The sequence below is a fragment of the Vidua chalybeata genome, chromosome 2 (genome assembly GCF_026979565.1).
Source record: "Vidua chalybeata isolate OUT-0048 chromosome 2, bVidCha1 merged haplotype, whole genome shotgun sequence".
Lineage (NCBI taxonomy): Eukaryota > Metazoa > Chordata > Aves > Passeriformes > Viduidae > Vidua > Vidua chalybeata.
In genome coordinates this window covers 49,422,779-49,439,893 of record NC_071531.1, presented here as the reverse complement: position 1 = coordinate 49,439,893, position 17,115 = coordinate 49,422,779, and the positions used below count along the sequence as shown (strand labels likewise).

Here is a 17,115-nt window from a genome sequence, read left to right as displayed (position 1 = left end):
TCCCATCAGTTCCTAAGTTAGCTGTTGTATGAGAAATGTCTCTGCAATCAGTTGTGCACACACTTCAGTGCTATAGGCTTATATTTGAAATAAGGTTGTAAGTGTCCCAGAGTGTTTAAAAAGCTTAAAAGTTACATTGCTGAAGTTCTTCTATTCCATCTTCTAAATGGTTTATTCAAATACAGTGTGAGAAACTGAGTGTTGAAGCCCTGTGTATTTAGAGCCAGGATTGCAAAGGGGAGTTGGAGGTGAGAGCAGGAGTTTGCTGTTAGGTAACAGTTTGTCAGAACAGTTGTAGGGTCATGCCTACACTTACAGCAGCAAAGAATCTGCTATGCTTGAGGCTGGTGCCTCTAGCTTGTCCCCTCCTATGAACCATAATTGTTCAGAGTTATACACAAAACCCTAGATGAATTATTTGCATAGATTGCACAGTAGTTATGTTGTTTTTATAACACTTCATGAAGAATTTCTGTGTGGTAGAACTATTCCATTTTGTTTTCATTTACTACAATTGAGTTAAAAGCCTTGTTTTTTTCTATTTTGATACTCACAAGAAAAATTAATTCCTCCTAAAAGCTCTTCAGTTTGTATCACACTTCTAACCAACAGGTATTTACACAATAGGTGTTTTAAATGGAGTGTCCTGGAAGGAAATCGGGCAATTGCATGTGCAACTAAACACAGATGAGCTTGGACAGGTTGTACACATAAAAGGCTTTAAAGGCTCTTATTTCACACAGAGAATGTTAGCAAGCAAACCCAAACTACATCTTCTGCAAGTTGCATGCCTCAGACAAGATGTAGCTGTGAAATTTGTAGGTCAGAAATTAATTTTAAGACCTTCCAGTAAGGTAACAACATTGCTTCTTTAATCAGGATTTTTTTGACCAAAACAAAAAAAATAATATACCTATTATTTAATACAGATTCTAGGACAGTACATTCATCATTCAGAATCATCCTTTTCCTTGGTTAAGCACCATCAAATAATGCAGGGTTTCTCTTGTTTTTTTCTTCTCCTCTTCTGCTCAGACTGTGCCTACTGTGACAAGTGGTTGAAAAGGTTTAGAAACCAATAGATGCAGTTCAGAGAAGGAGAGTAGTAATGCAAGTGAAGAAACTACATGAATGAAGAGTAAACAACTTGTCTGTTTGCTTCTGTTCTTAGCAGAGTAAACAGGAATGAAGCAGGGTCTGTCATTTGAGTCCGTGAAATATCTACCTGCCAGCATTTTTGGTCTCAGACTGTCTTGTTTACCTGAATGGCCTAAGTTTTGTGTTGGTTTTAGTCCAAATACACAGGCCTAGTGTATTTATGGTTATTCCAGTAAGGAAATTATATTGAAATATAAAGACAACTAAATATTGCTCCTGTTGCAAAATGGTTGACTGAAATTGTCTCAGAGAGCTCAAGGAAAGCAGAAGTGAACATTATTGTGTTCAGTCTTGTAGCTTTGGTCTACGTGAAGGCTGGCAGCCTTTTGGATACATGCTCCTGCCAGCTAAGGGCAGAGTCTTCCACTCCTCACTGGGCTGCTGAAGTTTGAGAGCAAACTTTAAGGCATCCTTAGCAAGGGTCTCTGCTTTTGTAATTGCAAACAAAAGCAGAAATTCTGCTAACAAAAGGCATTGAGGGTAAAGAATGCTAACCTTTAAAATGTTCTCTTCTGGGTATGAGAAATGTAATGTTGATATAAGAATAGTTTTGCATTTTCTGCTTGGGAAATCAGCTTGTCTCTAGTAGCACCTTAGGTCACAGCTATGGTGTGCCCTTGCAACATGGACACTGGCAAAAAAATTAGCCTACTGGAAAAAAGGGGGAATTTTTTTTTCTTCAAAAATAGTCTCCAGTGAATAACTAATAACAATGGGTTTTGGAAGGGATTAAAAAACAAACAAAAAAGTGTAAATATTTCACATTAAAGGAGGAGGGTTCTTCCTTATCTGTGCAAAAGAGGTCATTGGCTACAAAGCCAGAAGCATCTCTGGCATGAGATACAAAGGAAGCTTCAGGCAAGGACTGTGGAGGTCAGACTCATATCAGGACTTTGTGTTCCTGGTAGCCTGGTTTCTTTATGATGTGGGGATGGGCAAGGCAGTTGGAGCCACTGACTGGGAGCAGATGCTCTCAAAATAGGAAGAAAGAGGAGGAGGGAAGGGATGGTCTGTGTCCCTGATGGTTGTCACATCTCATTGACTATTCCATTTCCATGACGAGTGACCAAGCCCTTTCCTCATTACACTAACTCATAACTGTTTCCTGAATGGTTTATTCTCCTTTTTTTCCTGTAACCTTTGACTAGTGTGTTCCTAGACAAACAGAAATGGTATAAGTACCTTGACACATCGTTGGTCTGGCATGTTAGGGAGCTCTGAATAGGTTTTTCTGCTGCTGTATGTGAAGTCTCTGCTTTTCTGTTTGAACCCCTTTGCTGTGCTGTGTGTGAAGTTTGTAGCTGAACCAGCTCCAAACCAGCATCAGCGGCAGGTGAAGAATTGTTTTGGTGTATTTAAGCCAATTGCTCTTCCATAACTGTTGGCACTGCAGGCAGCAATGTTGTTCAACCACTATCTGCAGTCCAGCCCTGAATATTATTTACACCTGGGGATAGGAGGCTTTTGGAGCCTCCCATTCAAGAAGTTTCTTCTTTTTGCTCTTAAAAGAAGCAGAAGGAGAACAGGACCACTATGAGTGTCTGTTGGTACACTTCCAAGGTGTGCTATATATATATATATATATATATATATATATAAAGTTCCTATTGTTAGTGACTGCATATGTATTTAATATTTTTTTAAAAGTCTGTATTTGTATAAAAGAACCCAAAGCCATCCTTTGAGCCCTATGTCATCTCTCTCCAGATGTCCCAATTTCAGTTTCTCATTTTTTGGTCTGAAAAGTTTACTCCTGGCTAAAGTGTTCTCTGTTATCTAAGGCAAATACTTTAGAAAACAATACAATCGGGGAAAAGTTACAATTGAATCTCCTTTCATATGGAACTGAAAATCTGAGGTTATTCAGGCTAGAAAAGAGAAGGCTCAAGGGAGACCTTCTAGCAGCCTTACAGCAACTAAAGCAAGCCTACAAGAAATCTTGAGAGGGACTTTTTTTACAGGGATATGTAGTGATAGGACCAAGATGAAATTGGGAACTGAATCGGAACTGAACTGAGTGTCAGTTTATATTTGCTACTGGGAAAAAATTCTCTGCTCTGAGAGTGGGGAGGCACTGGCATGGATTGTCCAGACAGGTGGTGGATGCCCCATCCCTGTAAGGGTTCCAAAGCCAGGCTGGATGGGGCTTTCAGCAACGTGGTGTAATGGAAGGTGTCCCTGCCCATGGCAGAGGGGTAGGAAGTAGATGATCTTTAAGGGCCCTTCCAACCCAAATCATTCTATGATTCTGTGATCTCCCTGGCTAATAGAGGTTATATTTCCCAAAGTCAACAGCTTGTTTTCTACTTCTGTTTTGTTGGTAACTAAATGAGAGCTAATTAAAAATGCCTAGAACCTTTCTGTGTACCTCTCAAAACAGAAACTGTAATAGATTGGCTAGCTTCTCATTTTACATGTAACAATTGAAATAGTACAGAGTTATGACTGTATTTAATGTGAAATGCTTCTTATTTCTTTTGGAGCAGTCATACTTGTATATTTTATATTGACTGATAATTGGTCTTGAAACTTTTTACATCTTGAATAATAATTGAATTTTAAGTCAGCAATTTTAAAACGTTTTGTTTTCTTTTTCTCATTCTCTGCCCTGCTTCAGACCAGAGGAAACCAACAGAAGAGTGAAAAATGTAAGAGAGTTGCACATTAATTGTGATTTATTATTTTTAAATGCTTCTGTTTGTGGTACTATCATATTTACCTTATTCTTCAATTGTTGATTTATCTGATGCAAATTAATGCCATTTTATAATGATCTCTATGTGCAGCTTACTTTCCCAAATAATTGTAATAATTGAAAACTACTTACATCTACTTACTTGAGATATGAGACGCATCATGACACTCTTAGTTTTGGTGGCAATCATAGCTAATACTGTATGCAAGATTTTGCAGTTCATTGTGGAAAGATCTCTAACAGCTGAGATTCTTTTACACTGGTACATGGCATGAGAGGAAAGTAATTAAGTTTGTATTCAGGGTTTTTTTTCTGCTTGTTTTTAGGTTTTGATTACATTATACTGGCTTGGAAGAAAAGCTCAAAGTGACCCTGATTATAATGGTCCATACCTCAATCTTAAAGCATTTGAGAAGTTATTAGGGCAAGCACTGAGTAAGGTAAGGAATCCAAAAAAGGAAACTAAGTTTAAAGTAAAAGAAAACTGAAGTTTATCATTTGTTATACAGCAACATTTCTAAACAGTCTCTTGGAGGTTTCATTTTCTTAGTTTGGAGAATATAGTAATTTGTTTTGCTTGCTATCAAGTTCCATATGAAAGTAATTATTTTTAGCTTACATTGGTTCTTCTGCTACCCATATGAATTCCAGAATGCATCTGCTCTAATTGATGTGGTAGATTGTGAAGAGCGCTATCTCAATCCTCTTTGGCTGAGTTGAAAGAAATTTAAGACCTTTTATCAAGTCTCCTGTTCAAGCTGTTGCATGTGTTGTTGTATATGTGTTTTAGGGTTTTGCAGTAGTTGTAGAAGTTTGTTTGTGAATTCAAAATGCTCATGAGTAGCATTTGCACCCTAAATTATTGAAAAAGACCTTTCAAAACTTACTGTTGTAGGCACTTGAAGAGTCCAGCCAGCCAAGCAGAAGTGGCAGAGATAGTGGGTACGGCGATATTTGGTACGTTGACCGGGGAGAGCCCTTCTCATCTTCAGTTACTCATAAAAGAGACGATTCCTTTGATAGCTTGGACTCTTTTGGTTCAAGATCCTGCACAAGCTTTTCATCAGATATAACCTTGAAAGGTGGCAGTGAAGGTATGTTTTCCTCTCTAAAATCTTTTGTTGACATGTATCTTATGAGTGTGGGAGAAGACAAGGTATGGACCTGGTACTGGGGTACCCAGTACTTAAAGTCAGTTCTAGTTTTGCAACTGCTGCAGTTGCATTTTGTTTAAGCAAATATTCACCTCTAACAGTTGGTAGAAAAAAAGCACTGCTCACACAGATCTTCCTAGGAAGGGTTGTTGAAACTCTTGCTCTCACTGACACATTAAGGTGTGTGTATGTCCAGGGTATATTCCCAGAGTTCTGTAAGGGAAATTGCTAGAAATTAGATCTGGATGGGATCACCTAAAATTGACCAGTTGCACAAGTCTCTTGTCTTGTTCTTAGGGTGACATAAGGTCAAACTCTTATGTCTTTACTTCATTTGTGAATATTCAATAAGGTTTTTCCCACCTAGTTTAAATACTGAATAGTATTTGTTACTTTTAGTAGTTTGTCATGAAAATAAAGGTAACAAGAAGATAGTGACATTGGATCCCTAAAGCAGCCGTCTAGCCTGTGTTTCTCTGCTGAAAAGTTCAATGCCAACTTGTAGTCTGAAGTCACACAAATTGTGAGGTTTTGGATTTTGTTTCATGTGAATAACAAAATCATTGAGCAAAGGCTTCATGGAGCATTGCTGATCTGTGCAAGGCAACATTTAGCCATGTTATATATGTGATGTACCCTGGCGTTCTACTGGATGTTAATCTGGTGAAATGAGCACATTGCTATATTATTTGCTGTTAACTTGTCTTTGTTAGTAAATTTATCTTGCAGATACTATTTAATTAAAAAAATTCTGTGCTGGTTTTTTGTCTTCAGTCTGGAGGCCAGCACTTTGTTTCTTGCAGGGAGCAGAGATAATGAAAGAATGGAACAAATGCAGGAGGATCATGCAAACCAAATTGAATTTAATGGATCTTATCACAGCTTTGCCACAGACTTCTAAAAATACTTCTCCTACTGTCCTGTCAGTAGCTCAGCAAATTTGCAGCTGAAACATCTCAAATACAGACGTAAATTGATTTTAGAAGACTTTGATCCAAGTTTTAGCTACAAGCACATGTCTAGAGAATGATGTTTGTATCTTCTTTTATTTCCACTTTCTTCTAAGGTTGTGACAGTGACACAGACTCGGAACTGCCTTCCAAAATGCATGACTCCCATAAAGATGACAGGTCTTACCGTAGGATTTCTGTGATTGAACCAAAACCTACCACTGACTTCAATCGTTTCTTACCCAACAAAAACAAGCAGACAGCATATGTGCCAGCACCTTTAAGGAAGAGGAGGACAGAGAAGAATGAGGACAACAGGAGGAGCTGGGCAAGTCCTGTTTTCACTGAGTCAGATGGAGCATTTTCAAGGTACTGGTGTGTGGTCTTAGTAAAATGGGCTTTGATGTAGAATTTTTAAAATAAGTTACTTCTTTTTTAGTTAAAGAAAATCTGCTCTTGCTACAATAAAAAGTCAAGTATTTGATTTTCCATGTCTTATCAAGGGGGATGTTTTGGTGTGGTTGTGTGGTTTTGATTTTTTACATTGTTTTTTGATATTTGAGTAATGTTTTGAAGCTGGCCAGATTCCAGATGTATTTAAATGCAAGTTTGTGAGAGATAGACCTACAGTTTTAACTGCTTGTTAAAGCTTCTAAAATATAGTGATGAATTTCAGTTGTCCGGCTTCTTGATGCATACAGATGAGATTAGTGGGCAGTTCTTGAGTTTCACCATTATCTTCGTGACTTCACTGTCTTCATTCTATTCCTGTTTCGGTCAACCTCAGTGGACGTGAAACGAATCCTGTAGCTTCCTGCCAAAATAGCATAGCAGAGTGTGGGCTCACAAATCCAGCTTCCCTCCAGATCATCTATGAGTATGACAGTGGCTCTGATTCAGAAGATGAAAGAAGGCTGCCTGACGTTGTTTTGGATGACTTAGCAAATCGTAGATTTCTAGTCAAAAAGAGCCCTGTAAGCTCTGCTGCACCTGGACATCATTTCATGTTGCGCAATGACTCTCCTAAATCTTGCTCGCAAGAAAGTTATCCAGCTGGTCCACTAGCTGCAATGCTTGAACCACTGAGGTCAGATATACTAATCCAAGATCCAGTAACTATTGCGTTACCTAAATTGCAGCCCTTAAATAACTCCATAAAGTTTGTCTTCTAATTGGCATTTTAACACAGCTGATAATTTGATATGCTTTTTCTGTCAAATTTTGTATTTTTATCAGAGGAGATAGGATGCTGATATAACCATTTAACTGCTTTTTAAAATTTTTGTACTTAATCTATCTCATTGTTTCTGGTGCTGCAGTGATGAAATTGAGAACTAATATGCTTCATTCACAAGGATGAGTTCCTGAGCCAAAAAGCATGTCTTTTTGCATTCCTTATGTCAAGTTGCTCCTAAAATATCTTAACTGATTGGATATTTTGAACAGTAACCAGAGGAGGCAGAGGCAGTTGGATACTAAAGAGGAAAACAAACCAAGAGTTAACAATCCTTCACAGTTATCTGGGTATTGTGATGAGGACGAGGAAGAAGTAGGAATCCCAAACATTGAAAAAGATGATCTCTATTTTCGCAAGCTAAGTTCTTCAGCACCAAATACAGTTGTTGCTTTTGACAAATTTCTTCCTAAGTTTTGGACTCCAGAGGAGGAATTGCTATGGAAAAAAATCAAGAAATCCTCTTTCAAACCCTGGTATAAAGAGATTCAAGGGTTCAGGTGCGTTTTCATGCATGCCTGTTTCTCTCCTGTGTGCAAAGCCTAAATAAAGTGTAGTTCTATGACTCTGAATTTTTAAATTTTCATTGCCAATGTAGCAGCAGGATATGTTTTATTCTTTCTTTTTTCTCTTTTTTTAATAATGGAAATATTATTTTTGTTATACTGTTGCACCTGTTGCACTGTTGCCACTGTGCATTTTACTCACTGAGTACACTTCATGGGTTTTTTTTTCTTTCTCCTCTGCTCATTCTTTCTGCTGCTGCACAGTAGAAAGAGATCAGATTCTGAGAATGAGGAATTTGCTTACAAACAAAGCTGTACCATTGTTGCTCATCAACCAAGACCAAGTTTTGACTGGAACAGTAGCTGCAGAAGGGATCAGAATTATAAGCCAACTGCTGAATATGTGGGAAGCTCATTGTCACAGATTGCAGAAGGAAAAATTTTGGAGTCTTCTGATCAGCCCAGGTTGATACTGCTGCATGAGCTGTTCTCTTGATACATCAAAAAGAAATAGCTGGATATGCAACAGCTAAATGAAATTAAACCACGTCCCGTGATGCCGTGCTTTTTTGGTTATTACTATTTTGCTGGTTTGTTGGATTTTTTTTTTTTCTCTTTTAATGTAGCCGTAAGTTGCTGGCCTTCTGAAACATGTAAATGTGAAAGTGTAACATGCTGCATAGGGTTACTGGCTTTGTGTGTGAGCATGTAAGTGTGATGTTTCTGAGCAGGTTAGGATGTCGAGATACCTTTGCGTTGGTTGGCGTGTACTGCGCTACAGTCAGTGGTAGTGAATGCCAAGTGGTGTCGTCATTCTGCTTGGGATACTGCAAGTCTAAACCAAATGTATATTGCAATACGTTGTGATCTGCTTGTCTCTTGCTAGTTAATGATATTTTTACTTCCCTCCTTTTGTTTTATATGCTTCAGTCAGTTTTCGTTACTTCAGGCCCTGCAAAAATACACTGACTACGTGTCTTCTGAAATGGAGACCAGAATTGATCCTGCTTCTGGCCCTAGGCTAATAAAATGTAGAAAGAATGTTTCCTTTATACCAGGAGGCAAGCAAGGAGATGAGGAAAATGGATATCTATATCCAGATTTGGAAAACGATGATTTGTTTGTTCGGAAAACTGGGGCTTTCCATGTGAATCAAGTTGTTCTTCAAGACCCCCAGTATTTAAAGAAATTCTCTGAGCAGGAGCCTCCTCTAGAGGGTGAGATAATTCTGCAACCCAGAGAGGGCCAAACTGTGATTCCAGACTTGGAAAAGGATGACATGATTTTTCGTAAAGTCCTCTCTCAAAAAAAAGAGGTGCCTTTATCAGGTGCTCCCGACAAGTATCACCCAGCACTGTTTCCTGATCCATGGAGTCTTCCAGAAGAGATCCGGTCCAAATTTCTATGTTTACTTGAAAAAAATGCGATACCAGAGGAAAGGAAGAGCAATGGCAGAGTGCTGTCACCATCTTTACATCATAAAAAGGATGATATGCTGACCCGCAAGATTGAATCTTGGAAAGTGGGAAGCAACATCCAGCCAGTAAATTTTATCCCAGGTCCATGCAGTGAAGAAGACTGGAAGAAGTGGGAAGCAATCAGGGAAGCCAGCAAAGTTAGACACAAGAAACGGCAGATGGTGGAGAGGTCAGGTTGTGTCCTGCACAGATTGAGTGTCCTTGATCCCTTCCCATTCAAAAAAGCATCATCCTGTGCTGAACCATTTGTAGAGTGCCAGTCTATTTGTTTGTGTCATCCTTGAACAAGCTTTCTATTTGCTTTGAATAGAAGCTCATGACTGCAATACCATATTTTCAACAGAAGATTATAAGGTTTTCTAGTTTTAGGCTGCCATTTTGGAGAAAATATGTTATCATTCCCTCAGGCTCAATGTTCTGCATAGGTTTCTTTCCATGGTTGAACAGGAATAGTGATTATTCAAAAGACTATGGAGGCTAGAAATATTTTCTTCTATTCTACAGGATAATATGCAAAAACATTTCTGAAAAACATGAATGCTTTAAAGACAAATTCTGGAAACAGGCATTCTGATATTCTTGCTTGCACCTAAGTTTAAAGATGCTTGTAAACTGTCCTGCCACAGTTCTGAGATGATCAGATGAGGTGAAAAAAAAAAAAAAAGTTTTGCCTGCTTAAAGTCATGGTGCATGCAAGTTGTGTGTCTATGTAATATTAAAGTCCACCATGGCATATTTTATTCTGCCAATACTATCCCCCTACTTTCATACAGTCCCGATTCATTCTTCCCCCTAATTCTTTTCTGGTATCCTCAAAGTTTTTCTTGTCTGACTGAATACTGTTTCTTAAGTACTTCCTATCTCTCCTTTGAATTTTGTATTTACTGGGGGAGAGTAGGGTTCCAAATGTTTACTTGCCTCTGAAAATACGGCATTGCAAGTTGCAGATCTCCCAGCTGTGCATCATTATTTTGTGACTAAGACAATTCTGTGTTTCAGTTGATATTTTGATGTTGCTGCATTTAATTTTTAAGCTTAATACTGTTAACAAAGTTTGAGCTTCACTGAGAAATATTTCTGAAGTGCTTGGAAATAGTGCATGTTTTAAAAATTCTTTCAGTAGAATTAAATAGGTATATTATAAAATACTCATATTCAAGAATACTAAAAATCATCTTGAATTGCCCTGGATTAGTTGTGTTCAAGGATTAATGTGCTAATTTTCTATATAGGGTCTTTCATTCTGGTACACATCAAGTATTACTTTCAGTTAGTATCAGAAATGGTTGAAGCAAAGAGAGCAACCTCTGTAAGCCACACTTCGTCTTGGGACTCAAACTGGCATTAATTTTGGTTTCTTGAAATGAGTCTCTTTTGAGCATCATGCTGTTCAGCAGCACTGGAATAAGTAGTGTGGAAATAACACAAGGCTTTATTTGTGCAGTATTGCTAAATGAAAAGTGTTGGAAACTTGCAGGCAGCCTTGTTCTGACAGTTCTGCCCAACTTTGCCCATCATGCAAGTCCTGGTGTGTTTTTTGACTGGTGTCCAATTCCTGATGTGCTTTTCCATGCTGGCTGGTTCCCAAGCTTTCAGTTTCCCCATCACTTAGTGAGAGTGCTGGTCTACTAATGGTGTTAATGTTGTTATCAATATAAAGACACTGAATCTTTTCTTTTTTGGTTTCTGATTTCTCAGACTGTTTCAAAAGCTTTCTGATGAGCAAGGGTAAGTTTTATAAAAGCTTGAAAGATCATAATGCTATTTTTTGGCCTCTTTTCATCTTTATGCATGCACAGTAGCTAAAGACTCATGCTGAAAACTTGTGCATGATGCTTTGTTGTTCTGTTCTTTGCAATTTATGTAATGAATGTGAGATAAAAGCTATGTATATGGCAAAAGTTCTCTCTGCTGTCTCGTGTATTCAAGTTATGGTTATCAGGCACTTTGAAAATCAGCTCTAATGTTTTATTTCCTGCTGAAGTGAAAAAAATGTTGTTCTGTATTTAAATTAGGCTTTAAAGCATTCAAAAAGTGCAAAGGAATATTAACAAATATTTTATTTTGAAGGCTGTACAGCTAGAATCTGAAAATAACTAACAGCAGTGGTATTTATCATGGGATTGGTGAATGGACTGGGGTTATTTTATGTCTTCCAGGTTATTGAATGCTCAGTGGTAAACTTACAGATTTGTATCATGGGAACTTAGATGTTGTTTATGATGAACCGCGACTCAAAGAGAAATAATTTTTCCACTTATTGTGTGATGGCATCTTAAGTATTTGGGAATGTGTGGTGTTCTAATTATTTTTTCAAAATTTTTTAAAATTTATTTGCTTCCCTATTTTTACCCTGAGGCAAACCTGGTAAATGACTAAACACTTCCAGAAGTGTGAAATGTTTCAGAAGAAGTTAGGTGTTAGGAGAGGGAGACTCAGAAGACTCAAGTCACTAGTTAGGTTTTTCAGTTTAGACTGAAATTAAAACTAAGATCCAGTTCCATGATATGAGTATACCTTTTCTTAGGTTATATTTGCTTTAGGTCAAGGTTTTCCTGTTTTGTTGCAGGCAGATATAGTAAATCAAGAGAAAGAAGTGGAAATTGTAGTTATGTAAGTTTTCTTGAACTCATCTGGAACAAATTTGATACATCTTTACATAGTATTTGGTTATCCTAAAACAGTTCGACGTGTGATATAAGTTAAGTGTAAAAAATGAGGAAAAGAACTGTACGACAAAATAGTTTCTGCAATAGCGACCAGGTGATTTTTGTTGAATTTGGCACTCTTCTCTATTTTCTATTCAGAAAATAGATAAGTGAACAGATACAATGAGTTAATGCCCAAGCCTTAATTTCTAGAGGCCAGAGGCCAGTCTTATGTTACCAGTGAAAGTGAGTTCAGCCACTTGGGAGGAAGTGAGAGTCTGATTTGTTAGTTTAGAGATCGCTTGGAATGTAACAGGTTAGAGCAAGTCTCTGTGCTGAATCTGTTTTGATTTTAATCTGATTTTTCCATTGTATCAGAGGTGCCACATTTTCAAGTCCTGCTGGAACTTAATTACATCCCTCTATTCTCTATATAGCTCATACTTTGGATAAACAAAAACAAAGGTATTTTTGAATACTAAGAAATAAAACAAAACAAAAAAAAACACCAAAAAAACCCAACCACCCAAGCCCTACTAGAAACCTAGCGTTCCCTTTGCGTTACACCATTGAACCTTATGATGAAACACCTGCATTTTGCTTACTGTCTCAGAGGCTTGTGATCAAATCTCATCAGGAGCCTTGTCCTATGTCAAAACTAAATGTCCTGTTATGTTTATCACTGCGGTGTAAAAGAATAAAGGCAAAAATAGAATGTGGTGGGAGAGAGCATGAAAGGTGAGCTTTGAGGAATTTAGGTTAAAGGGAACTAGCAAGTAGGAGTTCCTGGGGGAAACTGTAGCCATGTTGAAGAAGTTAGCAGGAAGATGGCTGCATTAGTTATCCCAACTTTAATGGAAAGCATCTCAGAGGCTTGGGGAGGATCAGATTAGGCTAGTGGGGCCTGTGACATCCATGAACCAAGCATTTGCCTGTGTGTGACTCTTAATGTTTTGTGAATTTGCATCAATAACTGATTTGGAAGGAAGGAAAGAACAAGAGGTGATATGGAGGTTGTTACAGGAGAGAAGTCCAAGGGAAGGAATTTGGAATTGGGAATAGGGGATGCCTTTTGGGTCAAAGAAAGAAACAAGATCAATAAAGATAATATCAAGTTAAAACAGAAGTAGCAGTGTTCTATGAGGAGCTCAATGTGAATGATCAGCATGGAGATGTACAGAGCTGCTTATTCCCTTAACCTGATTGTATTTGCTCAAATACCCAACTAATGACTTGCGTGTTGACACTATAGCACATCCCAGTCTTTCCCATCAGCTGCCCATGTGTTTCCTGCTCCATTCAAAATAACACTCATGAGCATTCAGTTGTACTAATATAAATCTTTCTCTCTCTGAAGGTTTCACTCATGTAAATGAGGGTTAGGATGTTATAAAGCTGAGTTCTCTTTTCTCTTTCTAGGAGTAAATCTTTGAATGATGTCAGTGCAGAGGAGCTGCAGACACTGCGCAAAATCCGTTATGAAGAGCTGCAGAAGATAAAAGAGCAGTTACAAGAACAAGATCTAAAGTGGCAAGAAGTAAGGACTCCTTTTCACCTCTCCTTGTGCATCCTGCTTGAAGGAGCATGTCACCTGCCTTTAGTGTCTGTAGTAAAAAAGCTTCAGCATATGAGCAGCAATTCATGGGGCTGTCTTCTAAAACAATTCATCTCATGCAGCTACTAGAGTTTTTGGGGATGTCTGTTTAAGGCAGAACTGAAATTATTTTCTATCTCCTCCTAAGTTTCTGATTAATGCTTCAGGATAAGACTTGTATGTATTGTAATAAAGCCTTCAGGCTTGATTTCTGTGGACATAAAGAGAAGTTAGGGCATAGTTTTTTGTGTTATCTGCAAGTTTTGAATACTTTTTTTGGAGAAATGATTGGAATGTCTGAGTATTTGATCCTCTGGGAGAAAGGGGAATAAATAATACTTCCATGTGCAAATTCTTGAGGCTCCTATCCCCTAATAATACTGTCTTAAATCCAGCTTATAAACTGTATGGTAGCTTTGTACAACATCATAAGCATATCTAAAGACTTCTCAATTTATTAAAGTCTCTGCTGGACAATGAGTATCAACAAGCTGAAATTAAGAACAAAGCAAGAAGTTCAAAGTTGTTTGTTTAATGCATCTCAGTTCTAATATTCAGTACTTCCCTTAACTCAGCCCTGGTATTTCATGGACAATATTGCCAGTTCACATTGTGGTTTTACAGAAATGAAGAAACTACAGAAAAATCTGTTTTCAATTTAGAATTTAAGGCATATTTATTCTCAAGCTAGTGTATCAGTCTAACATAGTAGTGATTTGGAAAAATAATTATATCCCAAATTCTAAAGCCCTCAACAAAGAAATACAGAGGGCATTTGCATTAATTTTCAATCATGTGTGATTGGGTGAAATATTTTAGAATAAAACTGAAAATGTTAAGGGGAGAAAAAATGGGCCAAATAGCATATAGTCCAGTAATTACAATTGTTAACTTAAAGAGGCAGTGAGCCTGCAACCCTAACTAGAACATTACTATCCCTTTATCATTTAGGGGAAAGGTATATGAAAATGTGGCTGTGATGCAGACGTGCAAATAAAGTCAGGCCAATAAATAGCATGTAATGGCATCCCCATTACATGCTATTTATGCCTCTGTAAGTCTATGAGGCCTTGAGAAAATCTGATCATATGCATTCATGTTATTCTAAACAGGATCTAGCGAAATGGAAGAGTCGTAGAAAGAGTTACACTTCAGAATTGCAAAAGAAAAAGGAAGAGAGAGAAGAAATTGAAAGGAGAGCCTCTGAGGTGTCTGGAAGGAGTACCAAGTCACTGAAAGAAATGCAGCAGGAAAGGTAATGGGAGTATTATGTTTAAGAACATAAGTCTGAGCATTATTATTATTCCTTTCAATTTTTGAGCCACTTTTACCAACAAGTTGCAGTTGATTCTGCAGAGAACTTGACAATTTTAGTTGCAAAATAAAATGTAGAAATCTAGGCAATTGAAGGGCTGAATATGGTTTTCTAATGTGCTGTTTGCACAGAATGTTAAACAGTTCTCTCTATAAATGATATTTTACTCTGCTATCCATAAATAAAAATATTGAGAAATCAACATTTGCATTCTCTTTAAATTAGTTAAAACAATAGCACTGCACTGGATAGCTGCCTTTTTTACTCATGGATAAAGTTAATTATTTATCTTCCATCTACCACCACTGCATTTGCTATTTTTTTAGCCACTGTGGATAACTGCACCTAGAATTTTAATGTATGTCACAGAGCTGTAGCTTTTACTTGATTTTCCCTTCATCCCTAATCTTTCCTCTTGGTATATACTTTCTGAAGAGTAAAAAGTGTAAACTGCACAGTACCATCTCTAGTGGTGACAGTCTTATTTATTTATCTATTTATTTATTTCAAATGCACATATGACTGAGCTGAAGGTAACATGCACATCACATGTATTAATAAAAAAAACCCTAAGTCTAATATTTTGGATTTTAAAAATTTTTTGGTTATTTGTGAGGACGAAAATTAGTTGCTTGAAAAAAAGTATGGATGCTAATTGTATTGAATGTTCAGCATCAATAAGAATCCTATAACTGATGTTTTAAAGATTGTCCTTGTAGTGGTTGTTCATTTATGACAAAGGAATGAATTGCAAAAAGATAATACTTAGCTGAATTTCAGGGCACTGTCTTATGTAGGTATCTAAAATTCAGCATTGCATTTCAGAAACATTGAGCACCATTATACAGTTCAGGCAGTGTTATGGGACTATCTTATTCCTGTTCTTTCTTAAATAAATCTGGATTTCTGAGGATGTGTAACTTGAATGAGTGTCTGTATCATTTACAGCTATGTGTAGTTATATCATTTTCTTGGCAAAGATTTCTGTCATGGTGGCAGCCTGATAATGTGATAGTAGGATGTCTGAGTGCTATGAGAGTGCTGAACTGGGCAGGAGGTAGAAGAAGATAGATTAAAAATATATGAAAATACAAATATATTTAAATGATGCTATTAATTTTCATTTACTGTAGATGTATTATTTGGCATATGCTCTGCCTTAAGCATTTACTGGTTGAAAGACTTTAGGCCTACCTGTTTGTTGGGTCACTTTGGTATTTTAACAAGCTCTATTCCCATAGGGGAGAGAGAGATCAGGACTCCTATGAGCAGCAGAAACAGGAACACAGCTGGGCGTATTCACTGAATGATGATGTGTTCAGTGAAGAAAAAGCACCTTCCACAGCAGCAAAAGATTGGTCAGCAGCCAAAGATTACCATTTGGAAGAAGATACTTCCTACAGCACTAAGGACAGTAAAAGCATGTACACCACACAGCCGCCCAAAGACAACCTGCCGGAGAGCTCGGCTGCTCAAGAAGCTCCTGCGCCTCCAGAGGGCCTGGAGCGAGAGCAGAGCCCGGCTCTTTTGTCCACTCGTTACTCAGTGAATGCTCAAACTGGGTCAGCTCAGGTTTCAGCTTCTCTCCCGAGAACTTACCAGAAAACTGATACCTCTAGGTTAACATCTGTGGTTACACCAAGACCTTTTGGTGTCCACTCAAGAGGAATCTCATCACTTCCACGGTCGTTCACGGTAAAATTCCGTTTCATTCCTGAAGTTTGTAAATTTGGAGTCTTTAATAGCTGGGGGAACAGTAGTTTTAATGTTTTGGTTTTATTTAAATAAGTGCCTCCTGTGTGATAAGTCTGTGTTAATAGAGCAGGCAGTTCTGTTGTGGCTTTTGATGTTTACTTGTGTTTCTGTACTTAAACACACTCCTAGAATTAAAACTGGTAACTATATTTAGTAACATATTCTTTTTATTACTTGTGGTAAGTCTCCTTGTGTGCTTTATCAAAAAACTATTGTTGGAGGTAATTATCTGGAGCCAGGTTAACATAATTAAGTGTTAAAGATAAATTTTTCAGGTGATAAAAGTTTCCTCTTCTCTGCTGACTTTGTTGAAATTTTATGCTAGGCTAAATTTTATCTACACTCTAAAGCACTGAAACAATGAAACTGATTCCCCCCTGCCCCATTACTATGATAATTTTCATAGTTTTCTCCTATATCCTTATTTGTTTCAATTTAAAAAGTGGTAAGAATGTAAATAATTCTAGGCAGATGACTTTAACAAGTTTATCTTAAGAAGTCTGGACTGTTTGTTCTGCAAGTATTTCAAGAGAAAAAAAAATTCTAAGTAGGTAGTTAACAATGGATACAGGAACCAGAAATTGCTTCAAAGGGGGGAGATGGTTTTGTTAAACATAAAAATCACTGA

The 17,115-nt window shown here is 37.5% G+C and overlaps 1 protein-coding gene across 3 annotated transcripts in view; it reads left to right on the top strand.

Annotated features, from left to right (window-relative positions):
* The window catches only part of LMO7 (LIM domain 7), a 132,137-nt gene that overhangs the window by 83,403 nt on the left and 31,619 nt on the right, over positions 1 to 17,115 (top strand). For 2 of the 3 annotated variants that reach the window (XM_053935443.1, XM_053935441.1), the window contains exons 5-12: positions 3,776 to 3,806; positions 4,180 to 4,293; positions 4,749 to 4,947; positions 6,074 to 6,326; positions 10,874 to 10,903; positions 13,243 to 13,360; positions 14,530 to 14,672; positions 15,974 to 16,427. In XM_053935443.1, the coding sequence (XP_053791418.1) occupies positions 3,776 to 3,806; positions 4,180 to 4,293; positions 4,749 to 4,947; positions 6,074 to 6,326; positions 10,874 to 10,903; positions 13,243 to 13,360; positions 14,530 to 14,672; positions 15,974 to 16,427 (1,342 nt within the window). Of the gene's footprint in view, positions 1 to 3,775; positions 3,807 to 4,179; positions 4,294 to 4,748; positions 4,948 to 6,073; positions 6,327 to 7,403; positions 7,692 to 8,627; positions 9,345 to 10,873; positions 10,904 to 13,242; positions 13,361 to 14,529; positions 14,673 to 15,973; positions 16,428 to 17,115 lie in introns of all 3 variants that reach the window. The other variant, XM_053935442.1, reaches the window with a different exon arrangement.